A 17,631-nucleotide genomic window follows, 5' to 3' on the forward strand; every position below is an offset into this window, starting at 1 on the left:
ATCACACCATAGGGTTAGTTGTATGTTGATAGGACTATGTATTGGATGGCAAGAGTGACAGAAGCTTCAACCTAGCATAGAAATTGATGCATACATGATTGAAGGGGGACCAATATATCTTAATGCTATGGTTGGGTTCTACCTTAATGAACGTTAGTAGTTGCGGATGCTTGCTAATAGTTCCAATCATAAGTGCATAGAATTCCAAGTCAGGGATGACATGCTAGTAGTGGCCTCTCCCACATAAAACTTGCTATCGGTCTAGTAAAGTAGTCAATTGCTTATGGACAATTTCGCAACGTCTACCACCACTTTTTCACACTCGCTATACTAACTTTATTGCTTCTTTACCTAAAACAGCCCCTAGTTTTTATTTACGTGCTCTTTATATTCTTGCAAACCTATCCCGTTACACCTACAAAGTACTTCTAGTTACTTGTTCTAGGTAAAATGAACGTTAAGTGTGCGTAGAGTTGTATCGGTGGTCGATAGAACTTGAGTGAATATTTGTTCTACCTTTAGCTCCTCGTTGGGTTCGACACTCTTACTTATCGAAAGAGCCTACAATTGATCTCCTATACTTGTGGGTTATCAATCGCCAGCCAAGATGGATGGAGATGGAGCTGAATGTGCAGTGGCGCCATGGATCGAACTACCACCCTTGTTGAATGGACGCCATCTTGTACCTTCATCTGTCGATCTGAGAGCTCTGCATGAGAAGGGACAATAGGTCAGATGAGACTATATGGACGCGTGTGGAGTAAATAAAGAGCACCAATGGATGTGCCTGCAATTATCCGTCGCCAGCAAGTGGCTCACGTCGATCAGTTGCCATTAAAATCTTTTAACATCGGTTATTTACCTCCTTGATTTCCGGCGACTAATCGCTGCTCATGCGGTGACCCTCTCGCCTGTATCGAATGGAAAAGGCATGCCAGACCAGCGAGGCATACATGGAACAGTCGACTCATACGCCTAAATAACAGACTGCGGATTTTGTTATGTGAGCATCGGCCCAGCTTGTATAGCACTTGGTGTTCAGCACCAAAGCCCACACGGGATTGGAAGTACTCTCTCCATTTCTAAATATAAGTCTTTTTAGATATTTCAATAAGGATTGGATGCGAATGTATATAGATGTATGGTAGAGCATACATTCATTCATTTACTCCGTATGTAGTCCATATTGGAATCTCTAAAAGGACCTATATTATGGGATGGAGGGAGTATATCCAAGGGCTAGCAACATATAGAAGTTTAGATAGAATGGTTGAACACGTTGACAACCTGAGATTGATAGATTAAGCAAGGTTTTTGTGAGGGGAAATTATTTGTATACCTCGGAGAAGTTGCTGCAGTATAATTTCAATTTGGGTAAATGGGAAACAAATTCAGTTTCTGTTGGGTTGTAATTCTTGTGGCACTTTATGATAAGATGAACAACCTCTTGTCTGGTGCCACCTCTAAAACAAAAACAGTTATGCAATTAGTCCAGGGCGTTTCTGCAGGGGTGAGTTGGGTAAGAAATCACATGAACTCAACAGAACTTGAAGATTTCCCACGCGCAAGTGCTCACTGTCGATTGACACTATGATAAGACCTGACAACGGCTGCTCTGAAAATGTAAGCACATTCAGTTGCCTCCTAGTCATTTTCAGTCCTAAACTACAAAAGGAAACAAGAATAAGATTGCACTCAAGTTTGACAACTTCAGGTTCAGATTTCTTGAAAGCCATTGATCATCTTCTGTTGCCATCCACATATAAACAAGTTATTAGATGTAGATTAAACTTGGTGCAAACAAAGGAACCTGTCCAGCAACATATATCTGACCGGGTGCTCGAGCGAGGTTGGATCTGACGGCAGCACTCCCAAGGACTCCAGATGCTGTGTAGGAAAAATCAGGTACTGGCTCCCGTGGTGTGGTGCCACAACCAGCCTGAGGTAGAGCTCGTCGCCGTCATGAGAGAAGACAGGAAAAGGAGAGGGCGACCGAGGACTGAGGCACGAGGAGCTGCGAGCCAAAGGGAAGGATAGCGGTGGCGGCGGAACGTGTGTTGTGGGCGAGAGAGGAGAGATCGGGAGTGGGAGTCTAACGAGAGAGGCGGGAGGTCGAGGTCAAGGTCGTCGTAAAGAAACGAGAGGACTTTGATTTTGTTTTGGGAATAGCGGCCCATGCATATTAAGCCCAGGAGCAGCCCACGCATGAGTATTGGACGACCTCCAATTTTGTTTAGGGAGCATCTGCCCAATATGTGTAGCGCTCTCAGTAGGATTGAAGTTGCATCCAACTGCTAGAAATGCTGAGAATTGTAGATCCGATGGTCAACACGCTGATGGCCTGAGAAAGCTCGATTAGTGTTCAGTTTTAATGTATCTAAATATGCGATGTTTGCTGTGAAGTGTGTTGCATTTGGGTGATAAGGTCATCATATTTAAAAGCGGTGAGCAGAGCAACTACGTGTACACAAAATCAAATAGCCGTGGTTCACATGTGCTCATCCCCTGAAACATAAATACAGGCTACCAAACAGCATTCCTAAGTCCACTAATGCAATGCAGGCTACCAAACCATGTGAATAACATGATTTGTCCTGCATTAGCTTAGTGCATGTAAGGTGCCAAAAAATAATGCATGTAACCAAACACGGTCTAGAATGCCTAGAATATGTGTGCACCGTTGCAACGCACCTACAATTAGCAAAAACTATTCTTTTTAGGCAAAGTAAAAATAAATAGAGAAGGACATTGAATTCGCCGGAAAGCCCAGACATGAGTACAGAGTTTCTCGAGAAGGCCCGGACATGATGAGTCACCCAACAGAAAAAAGCCCACCACACAACAGCAGTGCCTCATTCGTCGGGATCACCAGGCCCACAGCTTAGCCCAAAAGCCCAAACGAGCCATCAAAACCCTAAACACCATCTCCACGCCTCTCCCTCCGCTCCCTATATAGCGTCCCATCCACGCGCCGCCACTCTCCTTCCCGAGCCGGAGGCGGACGAGGTAAGAAGCAGCAGCCGCAGCGCGACCCCGCGAGAAACCCTACCGCCGCCGCCGCAGAAGCAGCCATGGTGAGCTTCCCAGCCCCCGCTCCCCATCCAGATCCTTCAGTGTTTTCTCTAGGCCGCGTGCGCTAATGCTGCTGCGCTGCTCAGGGTATCGACCTCGTTGCCGGCGGGAGGAACAAGAGGACCAAGCGCGTCGCGCCCAAGTCCAACGATGTCTACCTCAAGCTCCTCGTCAAGGTATCCACGCGCGAACCCCACGCTTACGTCATCCGATGATCCACTTCCCTGTTTAAGATGTCATCCGCACGGCATGTTTCGTGATTCGATTAGCTCTAGCCGCGTCTGTGATTGTTAGTTTAGCTGTATTTCCATCTACCTAGGTTGGCCGCCATTTCTCGTTGGATGCAGCGCTGTATAGTCTAGTATTCCATAAGACCAGATCGGCTTTTTTGTATGTGTCGTGTGCTTCTGGATTGTGATTGTATTGTTGCTCTCTGGAGTGCAGCTCTACCGTTTCCTGGTGAGGAGGACCAAGAGCAAGTTCAACGCCGTCATCCTCAAGAGGCTCTTCATGAGCAAGACCAACCGCCCGCCGCTCTCCATGCGCCGCCTCTCCAACTTCATGAAGGGAAAGGTATGCGCACCCATACTTTGCCTAGAGACATTACCGTCTTTTGCTTGTAATCTAGTGGTAAGGTTCCCAATGATGCATTAATCATGCTAATACTTATACCATCTGACGAGCAATGTATTATTAATGAGGGAACCATCTACTTAGTGCTGCTTTTTTGACTTCCAAAAACACTAAATTCTTAATTTTATTTCCCCCCTGTTTAAATTTGTGCATTTCCTCCAACTTAATGCACAAATTTAGTTTCTCACATGGTGGGTATGATGCAAACCATCTAGTCTATGAAACCAACTTAATGCCCATCAGTCTAGGTCTATATAGTGTTCTGCTTTTGGTAACCCAACGTACTGTTGCTCATATTTAAACTGTATATTGACAGGAGGAGAAGAACATTGCTGTGGTTGTTGGTACAATCACAGATGACATGCGGATCCAAGAGGTCCCAGCAATGAAGGTTACCGCTCTGAGGTTCACAGAGACAGCGAGGGCAAGGATTGTCAATGCTGGTGGGGAGTGCCTCACTTTTGACCAGCTTGCACTCCGTGCTCCAACTGGGGAGAACACGGTAATCTTTTAGTCTCCCTGATCTTTTGATTTGTATATGCACTTGCCATTGCTATGGTTAGCTCTTTTAACTATATTATAAGCTCTTAGGAAGTGATGCCATTATATTATGTTTATGGATTTGCTGTGGCTGTATTGATCAAGTGTTCTGTAGAGTACCATTATATTATTACCCTGCTCATCAGTTATCAATTTTCTTCAGAGAGGCTAAATTGTTAAACTGATGTTTAGGATTGAGTGTGATGGTGATAGTGAACTTGTCTGCCATTCCTGGAACTTCATTTGTATTTGAATGTATTCTTTTGGTTTTGATCTTTTTGAGGTTCCCAGTGATGCTTTAACCATGCTAATACTGAAATTATCTGACGAGCAATATATTTTTACTGAGGGAACCATTTACCTAGTTCTGCTGTTTTGACTTCCAGAAACATTGAATTTTTCATTTTATTTGTTCCCTTTTCAAATTTGTGCAATTGCATCCTGTTCTGAATTTTGCGATGATGATACACTTTACCCAGCTCATTATGAGACTTCCCTCTGTGGGTTGTCGTGATATGTACTTTTTTCCATTGTATCTGAGCTCTTGACATGTTGGCATAAGGTATTACTCTCATTGTAAATGTTTTTTGACTTTCAATGATGATACACTATAATCCCAGCTCTATGAGTACTTCCCTCTGTGGGTTGTCTGATCTCAACTAAATGTTATAGTTCTATCTGAGCGAACTACCTGTTGTTTACCTTTTTACTTCAGAACAGTAACTAATTTGTTTCTATTATTTTTGCTTATGCAAATGTTTAGTGCTAGCATTTTGTCTTGATTATTTTTGCAATGATGATACTATTACCCAGCTCATTATGAGACCTCCCTTTGTGGGTAGTCGTGATATGAACTTCTCTTTTGTATCTGAGCATTCTCAACATTCTTTTTTATGATCTCTTCATTGCATTTCATTATTGCCTATTGTTTTGACTTGCAATGATGATACACTATAATCCCAGCTCTATGAATACTTCCCTCTGTGGGTTGTTTGATCTCAATTAAACGTTATAGTTCTATCTGAGCATACTATCTGCTATTTTCTGCTTTACTTGAAAAGGGCATTGAATTCTTTTTGTATTCTTTCTTATGCAAATGTTTAGTGCTAGCATTTTGTCTTGATTATTTTTGCAATGATGATACTATTACCCAGCTCATTATGAAACTTCCCTTTGTGGGGAGTCATGATATGAACTTCTCTTTTGTATCTGAGCCCACTCACATTTTTCTAATTATTATTTCATTACAACCTATTATCTTTGGCAAAATAAGCACAGCTAGATTGTTACTACTGGAGGGATGATACACTATAATCCCAGCTCTATGAAAACTTCCCTCTGTGGGTCCTTTGTGATATGAATCAAGCGTTATAGTTATATCTGAGCAGAGTAGTTTGAGAACATGATCACCCCCACTATTTAATAACTGGAGAAACCCATTCAGCTATTTTTCTTGTTAGTGCTTCCAGTTGTGGGGAATTCAGTCTTATGTTTGCAAATGTGTGCATCTGCAGATCCTATTGAGGGGACCCAAGAATGCCCGTGAGGCGGTGAGGCACTTCGGCAAGGCGCCTGGTGTGCCGCACAGCCACACCAAGCCCTATGTGCGCTCCAAGGGTAGGAAGTTTGAGAAGGCTCGTGGTAGGAGGAACAGCCGTGGCTTCAAGGTGTAAGTCGCCCTTTCTGTGCAGTCGCTGTTTGCGGGGAGCGACTGGTGTTCTGTTTGAGCAATTGACAGTAATTAGTAAAGTACTTTGTACTGAGAGTAGCACAATCTATCGCCCCAGTGTTCGAATGATATTTTGGAAGATCCTTATCGCTGTCATCTGTTTTGAATTTTTGAGCTTGAAGACCATGTTTTGTTGCTTTTCTGTTGACAATGTCCACTGGTGAATGTGTCTATGTGCGCTCCAGTTTGCAGTATCATTGTGTTAACTTTGTACCCATCTGTTGCTTAGCAACATGTAATTCTGTAGGGCATTTAAACTTGTTAAATGCAACTTGATTCTGAGAAATGCTAATGAACTGTGAAGAACTAGACCGCCCTCTCAAACTTCATAATGAACTGTGATGAACTAGACCGCCCTCTCAAACTTCACTTCAAATTTGTGGATTTAAGTTTCTATGTGCCGATTCCTTTCATTAAACTTGTGCTGTTCTCTTTGCTATTTCTCCTAACCATTTCCATACATGAAGCTTGTCTCGTATGTTTTACAAACAATTTAAACTTTTGAATGACATGTAAATCATTGGGCTGACATTTTAAATACATAAAATTGAATAACATTCAAATACAAACCACCTGCCAGTTCAAAGAAAATCATCAGCTAGCGTCAAAAGTCACCACGTGTGTTCATCAAAAGCCACCCGATCCCACATAGCACCTCACCGCCACTACAACCAGGGTACACAGAGGGTGGCAACCGGCGATCCAACATCTTGTCCATGAGTGATCTTCAATATATCCTTTGCTCTTGCTCTTTCCATTTCCACTTCGGCCTTGATAGGGCCAACCCTCAGGATCCTAGCAGAGGGAAGCGACCTGACTTTTGTGTCTGCTCGACGGGTGAGTCTAGCATAGCTGTCAAGCCCCCTTCCACCTTTGCACTCGAGGACCAATGTCTGTCAGGCATGAGGAAACGTTTGAATGCCTCTGTTCCCTTTTGGGAGGCCTACTTAATTTGAAAGCCATATTTCCACGAAAAAGTTAAATGGAGAGAGTCGACTATTCAGAGGCAAGCCTATGCTCCTCTGCACATGCGTTCCTCTCAACCTTCATCAAGCCGCGCGTGTCTTCCATGTTCACTGCACCCTCAATCTCTTTGAGTTCCATCCACCTCAACGTCTTCTCATGATTTATGCTCGGCTGATAATTTCTCCTTTGTCCCGATTATTGCATTGAGTTCTTTATTACTCCCTCCGTAACGTAATATAAAACGTCTTTTACACCGGCATGGACTCTAAAAATGTCTTATAAAATGTTATAGAGGGAGTATATGCACACGCTCCACCATTTTTCTTGCTCTCTCTCATCCGTGCGAGATCTAGGAGTGAGGCTTCTCCTCAAAAAAACACATCACCTTCATCTTCAATATCTATGGAGTCGGAGATGCTCAATCTTGACCTCCTCGATGTTGTTTCAGTTTTCTCGCCCACTTCTCATTTTGCCTTGAGCTTTATGAAACAATGGGCAGAGTGAATGCCTTGTTCCTATTTCTTTTGTTCATATGCTTGTATAGCTTTTGGGTGTAGATGTCATACTCATTAAGTGGCACTTGTTTGACTCAACCTAACCACCGTTTGCAACAATCTTGGATGACATTCACTTCCAAAAGGGAGAATATTGTGGGCGAGAGAGTATTTTGTCCGGTTCGAGTGAGTGGGGACATGGCGTACATAGTATTCCTCAACTCTCTTCCAAAAGGTTTCCTTAGTTTGATCAGCACCGACCGTGGTGTCAAGAGCTATGTTCATCCAAGAATATAAGAAAGCTTCATCTTCATTGACACCAGTTCACTGATCATGTTAGCCTCTTGTTGCTGATATGGACCGATCTCCTCCACTCACTTGCACTTGACACTTCGCGGCATTCATCCTCCATCGAGCCTTATAATGTGTTTTGAATCATCCAACGTTGACATGAAGGCCCACAAGCCATTGGGTTCGGTTCCCCACTACAATAGAGATGTGCGAAATCTCATCACCTATAATTGAACATCGAAGCTGGGGGGTGGGGGGAGGGAGAGTGAACATTGAGCGGCGGCAACTGGAGGCGGTTGAGTGGGAAATGTCTAGGCGCCAAAATTTTGCTCTTTGGGCAGCAGAATAGTGGAAGGGCTAAGTGATGTCAACACCCTAAAAAATATACCACTCACTCCAATCCATATTAATGTCGCCGATTTAGTACACGCATGCCCTAAATTAGCAACTTAATATGGATTGAAGCGAGTAGTATTTTTTTAGCAGAAAATGCTCAATTTGAGAGTGAACTCAAAATTTAGGGAGTTAAAATCCTTTTTTAGAGAGTGAGTTAAAAAACTTAGGAGGATGGCCGGGTGGTTTTCACTCTAAAAAAGCAGCTTCCTGGCAATGAAAACTATTTAATGAAAAAACTAGCACATCCTCTGCACGACCGACCCCTAGCGTCCCCGTTGAATTAATCGTGAAAATGCAACCGGCACAAACTGCAACCATCTGTGTAAACACGCCAATACGCCACATTCATCCGATGAATGCTTTCAAGTTCATGTTCATGAATTACACCTGCAGCTCACCGACTCTTCACAGGATCTCGCCGCAGTGCCATTGTCTGTATGTACTAGTACTGTATCAGCTTTTGCCTCCCTAACAATACCCTCATGCACAGCACAAACACTGCTCTCCTCGCCACCATGCCGCCAATAAGGCCGAGTCACTATCTCAGACTGACCCAATCGCCCCCACAACTCAACTCAGTAGGAAAACTATCCTACACCAGCATAACACGTTAACGACACCCGCTCTTCAAATGGAGCGTACCGATTTCGGTCACAAAATCGGGCCTGCGACCCGCCTCCCATCAGTCGAGCTTTGCCCGCCTGCATGCGTTCGGCGACGTTTCTGCTTCTCACGCGATCGACTGGTAGCGGGCCCTAGGAATCCGTGAATCGCCATCTCGTATGGATATACTAAGAGCATCAGCGCCGGGGCCTCCAGCACCTTTGCTTGGTTGTAGAGGCGCCATCATTCTTCGGGGATTTGCATTTGCATTTGGTTTCTTGGGCGTGCCGAGTTTCACAAAGAACGTGGCGGTACATCCCTTCCCTACACCTTCACTGTCGAGCCAGATGTTCCCTTGCATCAGGCCAACAAATCTGATGGAACCAGAGAGTGTAGAGACATCGGTCAGCACAGAGATCAGAGAGTTTCAGGGGGGAAAAAGGAATGTGCAGAAATGCCCTCTTGATATACCTTCTGGAGAGGGCCAGACCCAACCCGTTGCCGTTGTGCAATTTCGTTGTTGCATTCTCACCGTGTGCGAATTTTCTGAAGGTGTGAGCCATATCCTCTGGTCCGATTCCACAGCCGGTGTCTTTTACCTACAGGAGAATATGACATCAGAACTTCTGCTAACATTAAGTTATTAGCCCTACCGCTTGTCCCCTGTTTTTGCTCCTTAATTAGTTTGTACGTCTTCTATGGGCAGCCACAAGCGATCTAAAATAATCTTTATGGTATGTTTACCAATTACTGTAGAAAATGCAAATCATTCTTTTTCTCTTCAGGTTATCTATCACTTTGAAGACCTCAATCGAGGTCTCTTTGGAATGCTAATGTCTACATTTACGAGTACCACTGCATTAACTTGGCGAGCATTGGCAAGCATCATTAGAAAGTTATGGTGTTATGTATTATGCGTCTGTGGCAACTTTCGGCATATGGAGGAGTTAAGAGAAAAGGAGTGGATGTTCATAGGCAAACCTGAACAACCAAGTAGAAAGACCCATCAGAGGGAACTGGATGTAAGTTAGAAGCATATGGGTCCCTCAATGAATCTGGCCTGGCTATGGAAGCTGCAATTGAAATGTGACCCTCCTTTGTGAACTTAATGGAGTTGCCAGCAACATTTAGCATTATCTGCATCAATCGCTTGCGATCACCAATTGCACAGGAAGGCAACTCTGGAGCCAAGGAAACCATTACCGAGAGCCTTTTGCATGCAGCCACTGGCTTAATCAAATTAACCACCTACAAGATGAACTAGTGAGTTGACCTCAAATCCAACTGTATATTTTCCCCTCCTTTTAGGCAACATAGTAGCAAAGTCGAAATATTAAAACTGCTGTCAGGGCACTTACATCCGTAAAGGCAGCATGCAGGTTGAAAGGTGCAATGTCCAGCTCAAGACTCCCATTCCCAAGCTTGGAAATATCTAAAACATCGTTGGTCAAAGTGACTAGAAAATCGCTACTCTTTAGTATAGTCTCAATCATCAGGCGTTGTTCAGCCGTAAGAGTTGTTTCCAGAAGGAGGGAGGATAAAGAAACAATGGCTTTCATAGGAGTACGCATTTCATGGTTCATCACAGCAAGAAAATCATTACGAGCACATATAGCCATTTCTGCCTCTCGACGTGCTGCATCAAGGGCAATATTCTGCTCCATTAGTAGATCACGGGCCCTCATGGACTCTTCCAAAATGGCAGCATGAGACAGTGCAACTGCCACCTAAAATAAGAAAAATGAGCGAACGTGGTCATGTTTTTTTTACAATATCTGCAGGCATGAAGTGTAGTGCAGTCTACTTCATAAAGAAATAATTAAATGCAAAATTATCCATCTAAGAGCAGCATTATAGGCTAAATGCTAACAGAAAATGCTAAACATTAAGCATTGATAATAAGACTTTATAATAGTTGTAGCCCAAGTAAACTGACAAAACGCTGAGAACAACTCAAGGACATACCACACAAAGTCACAAACACAATGGAATCAGAAGAAAAAATCATTAGTGCCAGGAAGAAACTAATAACTAAACTTGGAGGAGGGCATATAGGAAGTGTAGCATGATACACAATCAGGAACAACACTTAGCTGGTTAACCTGAAACATTTCTTTAACAAGGAAACAAAAGTATCAATGATGACGGCATGCATACTTCCAATAATTAAATCAAGGATGCATACAAGTGCTGAATGACTTTCACAGAGCTTGTCAGGATATAAACCAATTACTCGCAAGCAATATCATATTAGGGAAAAGGAAGATAGATAGGGCAGAAGGGAAACTAAAAAAAATATGATTTTCAAGAAAAAATAGTTTCACACTTCAAACCATAATAAAATGATTTACTAGGTTAACTCAATTCTCTTCAAAACTCTTATTCACACACAAAGCATACACATTTATGATTTATCCATTGACTTGACTAATAAGAAAACTCGCACAGAGCAGGCCAAAGAAATATACAAATGCAGCCCTATAGTAGGATTCTAAAGCTGATAATATCAGAGGCCAGACATAGGTTACCAGACAACCACACCAGTGATTACAGATTACATATATAAAAAAATGAACAGAAATAAAATCAACAACTACCTGATCAGCAACAACTTCAACAAGCTCTAGTTCATGGGTACGCCATTTTCTTGCACTGTCTGGAGGCAGCATCAAAACCATTACTGCGAAGCTTTTTGCAGATAGCTCAGGCCAATCATTTATTTCGAAATTTGTAAGGTGCAGCAGTGGAACTCGGACAGCTACGACCTCTGGTGGCGCGTACCTGCTTGTGTCTGCCTTTATTGAAGCCAATGGGGAAGTATGTGGAATGCTTTCTGCACGATTACTATTAAAAACCTTTGAAACAACCGGAAGATTTATAGGAACAACTAAGCCAATAGGAGCGCTGTTATGGATTGTATGGGACAGGTGAAGGGCTGTTCCAGAGCGGGATGGCATCCACAGGGCACATTCAGCTAACCCAAGAGTCCTTCCCAACTCAACAAGCGTAGTTCTCAAAATAGTGTGCCTGTCAAGCGTGCTCCTTATCTCATGTGTGAGCATGTGGACATGTCTGCCTGTCTCCTCCTGTGTTCTTATAATCCCCATCTCTTTGTCAAGCTCTTCAGCCTTATCCTTCAGATACCTCTCTCGCAACTTCACGCTCAACAAATCAGGAATTATGTGCACAAGCATCAATGCCGTTATGCATGAAACCACTGCTGTCGCAGCTTTCGCCACTGTCATTACCACCGCTATAGTCTTGCTATAAGTGGCAAAAGTCCACAAGTTTATCAGGTGAGTTGCCCCACAAAGCACAATGAAGGCGCCAAACTGTATGAGCACCCATCGGTAAGGGAAGAATGATGACTTCTTGACAAAGTATATGAGCTCCAAAGGGATCGAGAAGTATGCAAGTGCGATGAAAAAGTCAGATATGTACTGATACTTCACAAGGAGATCATCGGCCTGCCAAAGTGGTTCGATGCAATCACATGCATCCATCTGCTAATAGCAAAAGGTGTTACCGGAGAGCTGCACTCCTACTTGACCTGTGAAAACATAACATCAAACTTTTACTTGACTTGATTTGAAAAACAATTCCACAAAAAACCATGAAAGAGAGCAACTTCCATAGGGCAGCTATAATAATATGTTAATAGCATGGAGTGGTAGTGGTGGTCCAAACCATATATCCATCAGCCAAATTTGCATATGACAGGCTCTAGTTGGGTTAAGCTATGAAAAATACAGTCAAGATCAAGAGGACATGCAGAAGACAGAACGCATCTGTAAGATTAGCAATCACATTTACATAAAAACGCAGTGCTACGCGCTACGCCAATAAACAACTAATGCCATCAAACGAATAACACTAACTTACACCTCCCAACAAAGACACCAGTGAAAAAGATTACCAGTCCCTATAAAACTAAAAGCCACAAGCTCCAAAGGCGCCGTGAAACTAAACACCGCACTTTGACCCTGAATCCAACTCTGAACCATCATACATGGAATGGAACGCCTAAATAAAGGTTAAATTACTTGTGTGAACCTAAACTGAGGTCTGTGAAGCTGAGAAATTATATTGACAGTCCATGGCACACAACCCTACCTTGACCAAACCCAAAATTGAAATCGATTCAGTATTACAATTTACAGCAGGTTATCATCAAACTGCTTGAGATTTTTATTTGCAATTCACGAAATAGCTTGACTGCTTGAGGCTGAGAAATTACTTCAGCAAGATACCTCAGCTTAAGCTTCTCTCTTTTCTCTGTCTGCTCTCCTCTGCCGCCGCACGCCTTGTCTTGACCAGACCAAGACGACGCGGCAAGCTCGAGCACGGCAGGTAAGAGGAAGAATCCCACCGCAACAGCAGCAGGAAATGCAAGAAACCGGAGGCAGCTCTTGTAGCCACTCTCCCAGCCGCACAAGGAACTCCAGGGACACCGCGCCGATCTCAGCACGGCAGCGCGCCGGAACCAAGAACCGCACCAACAACCGCCGGTGGAAAACGACGAGGTCTCCTCGCTCTAAATCGAAGCAGCAGCTGCTCGCGTGTTGACCTGAGACACGGGAGGAGAGACGGGCGGCGACTCGATCTGCTGCCCGGCGCTCCCGTGCCGGAGCTGCCCACGATTGTCGGGATGGATGGATTCTTGGGAATGGGGAGAGAGAGAGGGGGGCTAGAGGGGATGTCCCGGAGCTGCAAGTGACTAGAGAAAAAGCGCCCTTTTGGTTTCTGTTGGATGTGAAAGCGAAGACGCGACACCCCGCCGTTAATGGCAGCAACTTGGAACTTCGCCACACTTTGCAGGTAAAAAATGGAGTACTGATCGAGCCTTTCCTCTTGAGTTCTTTGTTTAATATAACTACGATTTATGCAGGATTTTGTGCGTATTTTAAAACATATACTACTATGATTTTGTGCAAGATTATCACGAATTTATGCATAAATTCTGTTTCAAGTTGCACATTTTTCCAAGGGAGTTTGGCTTTCTTTGTTTAGCATTAGAGAAAATCGGCGAAAGACTTTCGTGCCGTTCTGATGCTTTTTTTAGCAGCCAAGTTGCACATGATGATTTTGTGGCGTGATTAGGTGCTCCTCTAGGCAAAAATATACTAGTATCATCAACTAATTAAAGATCAATGTCTCTGAAATCGCCAACACTGATAATTTCATACTCCACTAAAATGCATTACTAATGCCTTTCTCAGTTCAGCAACACTGGAATCCAACCGTGCATCTGAAGGATGAAGACCACTACTAATTTGCATAATACTGCCACTACTAATTCTTAAGGGAAAAAAAATCCGTGGTGAAAGCGACAGGGGAGGCTGGATGCATTGCACCTGCTGGGATGGATGCATGGTCATGTGAGGCAGACGTTTGGAGTCAGACTTGACCACAGAGAGAGATGCTTTGCTGTAGGACGTACGGCATGCTGATGTGTGATGGGTTGCACCTGCCCATCACCGGCCTTTCCCATGCTCTCTTTTGTGTTTGTGCAGAAGTAGCATCTTCAGCCGTGGACCCCAGAAGACGCTAAAAATCGCTGCCTCCGGTGCGTACTCGCATTAACCACACGCTAGGAGCATGATCTTCTCAGTCTTTATGCTTACGTTTTTTTAGAAAACAAAATTCAGCCCCACATTCACCCAAACAAAACGTAAATTTAATCAAACTTCGGCGAGTTCATAACATATATAAAATATTTTACAAAAGAAAAAAAACACTACTAGACCCGCCGCCGTCCTCGTCGTTCCTCGCCGACCGCCGCCCTTGAAGCTCTACATGCTGAGGAGCCTGTAGAACTGCGTGTAGTCGCCGCCGTCGCCGTCGTCGTCGCCTCCCCGGCCGCCGTCCCTGTTGCTCCCCTGCCCAGGGTTGCCGACGCGCGACGGGTTGGACGGTCCGAGGGCGTCCTCGTCCTCGTCGCTGTCGAGGATCCCCACGCCGTTCTCGTCCTCGCGCCCACGCTGACGGGCGGCTATCTCCTGTAGGGCTCGGCGCTGCCGGGCCATCTCGTCGCGGAGGTAGTCGTCCCGCGCCCACTTTAGGGCGGCCTCGTCGGAGAAGCCGCGCTGGGCTATGGCCTCGTACTCTACGGGAAGGCCGGGCTCCACCTTCGGCCTGACGAGTTGGGCAGAGGTGGGGCAGGACTCGGCGATGCGGACGCCGGAGCTACGGGTGCGCTGGCTGATCGGCGCGTCCTGGGGCTCCGGCTTGACGAGGAGGAGGGAGGGAGAGCCGGACGAGGAGGAGGACGCCGGGTCCATGCGTCTCGGCGTCCACGAGCTCCCACGCCGGCAGGAGAAGATGGGGGGGAGCGGGGTACTCCAGCCTGGGCGTGTGGCCGCCGTGCGTACGCGTAGCGGGCGAGTGACGCGCGTCGCCCCGTCTTCACTGCGCCGCCCGTGAGGCATCAACGGAGGAGGTTGACCGGCACGGCAGCGCGCGGCAACTTTGGCATTGATTCCCCGCGGGAACCGAGGCGATGAGGACGACGAAGCGACGAGAAGAGCTGAGTCGCTGCCAAGGAGGGCTCGCTGATTTTCACGCCAAAAACGATTCGGCCGGCGCCCCCAAGCGCCCCCCCAGCGCGCCGGGTTCGGCCTGGGTCGGCCGGCGCCAATTTCGGTCCGAGCCGGCAAAAAAAGGGCCTTTGGGGGCGCGGCTGGGCCGTTTGGCATCGGCGGCCAAAAAATCGTCTGAGGAGTCTTGGGGACGCGGATGGAGATGTTCTTAGGCTTTGTTTTTTTGAGCTTTTGTTTCTGCTTTCATAGCTTTTTTATTTTAGTCAAAAACACCATAAAAGTTTCTGAATAGATGCTTTCGGAGTTTTTATGGCTTTTGAGCCAAATATTGTTATATCAATTCATCAAAAGCTATCAAAGCTCCAAAAGCATTTATTTAGAAGTTTTTATAGCTTTTTGATCAAAATGAAAAAGCTGTAAAAGTAGGAGCAAAAACCTAAACAAACATGGCTTTACAAATGTACAAAATCAATGACCTGGGAAACCACAAACAATATTGTCAGCCCTCTCTAATTCGTAGGATTTTTGAAACATAAAACCATAAAAAGGAAAGATTTAGTGCGAAAGTCTTCTTGTGCACATGAGCACATATGCGCCAGCTATCAACAGTAAATTAAAAAAATACCTCCTCTGTAAATTAATATAAGATCTTTTAGATCACTACTTTAGTGATATAAACAATCTTATATTAGTTTATAGAGAGAGTAGTAAACAATATTTCAAAAAAATGATTTTTAGGCAAACATTGTTGAATGTTTCAAGTGTGTGCAAAGTTTCATCATGGAATGGCATTCATGAAAGTCGTGGTGAAAACAAAAACAAAAATAGTTCTCCAAAATGCTTTAAAAATAGTTTTTTTTTGAAATTTGTTTTTTCGCCACAACTTTCAAGAATGTCATTGCATCATCAAACTTTGCGAGCACTCAAATCATTCAACAATGTTTGCAAAAAAAAAGATCAATTTTTTTTTACGAAATTGCTGTTCATCCAGGTCCATTTGTGCTCGGGATCAGATACCCCACGTCCGATTTAGTGGCTATGTTCTCTCAAATCCATTCCTACAGTATTAGGAATCCATTGAATTTGGTATTAGAAATTATTTGACGCCATAGGACAAACAAAGAAAATGTAAAGAAGTCTGACCGATGGAAATGTTCCTCCTAAATAGAGCCCACATCAATTCTTAGAAAATTTCCTAAGAATTACAATCTTAGAAATCAAATAGCCTATGTACAAAAATCCCGATCCTCCAAAAATCAATGAATCCAGGGAGCATCTATATTTGTTCTCTCATATATGATATATTTTTCGTATTCAATTATTTGTATTAAAAATATTTGCAAATGGTGTTGCATCATTATATTTTGCGGTCTATAATCTAGCGTTAGCTTCTGGACTTTTGCTTGCAAATCAATTCAATTTTTATGTGTTTATTCATGGCTGTATTAGGGTTGCCTATCTGAAGCTCTTATAATTTAATTTATAGGTTTTTAGTTAATCCAAGATTCAACGCGTACGAACATCCATACTATCAGGAGGGCACAAGTAAAGGCACTTTGGTTTGAACTCCAAGACATATCCTAAACCGAGGTCCTCAAACAATCCACTAAAGCAACTCAACTCCACTGTTTTCGAAAGCCTCGATACCATCATGTACTATTGAGCCTTCAAGGAGTGAGTTACGCTAGAGTGCAAACTAAGTTTCCACAACCTTGAAACTTCCAATCATTTTTGTGTAAAGGAGATGTAAATATGTTTGAGTGGGTAAGAAATTTCTCTCAAAATAGAATCCAAGGCAATTCTTAGGATTTTTTCCCTGATGATACCAATCTTACGAATCAAATAGCCCATGTATTAAAAAATAGTCCTAAGGATGACCCAGATCCTCCAAAAATCTATAAATTCCCTTGAATCCAAGGACATTTATGGTTGTTGTCGCGCACTATGATATTTGTTCTTAGAACATTTCTTGCACTAGAAAGCATTTGCATATTGTTTTTTTGCCTCATTGCGTTGTGTGATCTATAATCTATTTGTTAGCTTCGATGTATGAGCTTCGGTAAGTTGTTTATGTTACTATAAAGAAAAGGGTTCAAAACTAAAATATTTCTTTGTTTTTTAAATCTTTATTTGGTTGTCTATTTTGTGCCTCTTTTCTTAACTTTAAAAATCACAATAATATTATCTTATTTTTTGTTTTCTTATTGCATTCTTTAAGAAAAATTAAAACTAAACGTATTTCACGTTGTGTTTCATGAGTGTCTTCTCTTGTTTGAAAAAACATTTGAAGGAAAATACTAATAATATTTCTCTTTATTCATTCTTATGGTTTTATTTGATTATTACTTTGGTTTTCATTTGCCCCTTT

The 17,631-nt window shown here is 43.6% G+C and overlaps 2 protein-coding genes and 3 non-coding genes across 6 annotated transcripts; 4 read left to right on the forward strand and 1 right to left on the reverse strand.

Annotated features, from left to right (window-relative positions):
- Positions 1-2,918: 2,918 nt before the first annotated feature.
- Positions 2,919-6,116, forward strand: LOC125550679 (large ribosomal subunit protein eL18y). Its single transcript, XM_048713733.2, has 5 exons — positions 2,919-3,074; positions 3,159-3,248; positions 3,517-3,645; positions 4,022-4,207; positions 5,760-6,116. Exons 1-5 carry the CDS (start codon positions 3,072-3,074, stop codon positions 5,916-5,918), a joined length of 567 nt encoding a protein of 188 aa, XP_048569690.1. The 5' UTR covers positions 2,919-3,071; the 3' UTR covers positions 5,919-6,116.
- LOC125533379 (small nucleolar RNA snoR53Y) lies at positions 3,708-3,779 on the forward strand. The gene has a single exon (XR_007294259.1). It is a non-coding gene; the product is annotated as a small nucleolar RNA snoR53Y (small nucleolar RNA).
- Positions 4,529-4,600, forward strand: LOC125533378 (small nucleolar RNA snoR53Y). The gene has a single exon (XR_007294258.1). It is a non-coding gene; the product is annotated as a small nucleolar RNA snoR53Y (small nucleolar RNA).
- On the forward strand, positions 5,034-5,122 carry LOC125533269 (small nucleolar RNA SNORD29). The gene has a single exon (XR_007294199.1). It is a non-coding gene; the product is annotated as a small nucleolar RNA SNORD29 (small nucleolar RNA).
- A 2,324-nt stretch (positions 6,117-8,440) lies between the features above and the next one.
- LOC125550688 (putative ethylene response sensor 2) lies at positions 8,441-13,501 on the reverse strand. 2 transcript variants are annotated; one of them, XM_048713754.2, is made up of 6 exons: positions 12,962-13,501; positions 11,322-12,274; positions 10,083-10,451; positions 9,706-9,972; positions 9,196-9,323; positions 8,441-9,098 (listed from the first exon to the last, which is right to left on the reverse strand). In XM_048713754.2, the coding sequence occupies exons 2-6, from the start codon at positions 12,225-12,227 to the stop codon at positions 8,852-8,854; spliced, it is 1,917 nt and encodes a 638-aa protein (XP_048569711.1). In that variant the 5' UTR covers positions 12,228-12,274; positions 12,962-13,501; the 3' UTR covers positions 8,441-8,851. The 2 variants fall into 2 exon arrangements, with proteins under 2 accessions (XP_048569711.1, XP_048569701.1); XM_048713744.2 differs by having other exon boundaries at positions 12,975-13,499.
- Between the last annotated feature and the right edge of the window lie 4,130 nt (positions 13,502-17,631).

The sequence above is a fragment of the Triticum urartu genome, chromosome 1A (genome assembly GCF_056163025.1).
Source record: "Triticum urartu cultivar PI428250 chromosome 1A, HENAU_Tu73, whole genome shotgun sequence".
Lineage (NCBI taxonomy): Eukaryota > Viridiplantae > Streptophyta > Magnoliopsida > Poales > Poaceae > Triticum > Triticum urartu.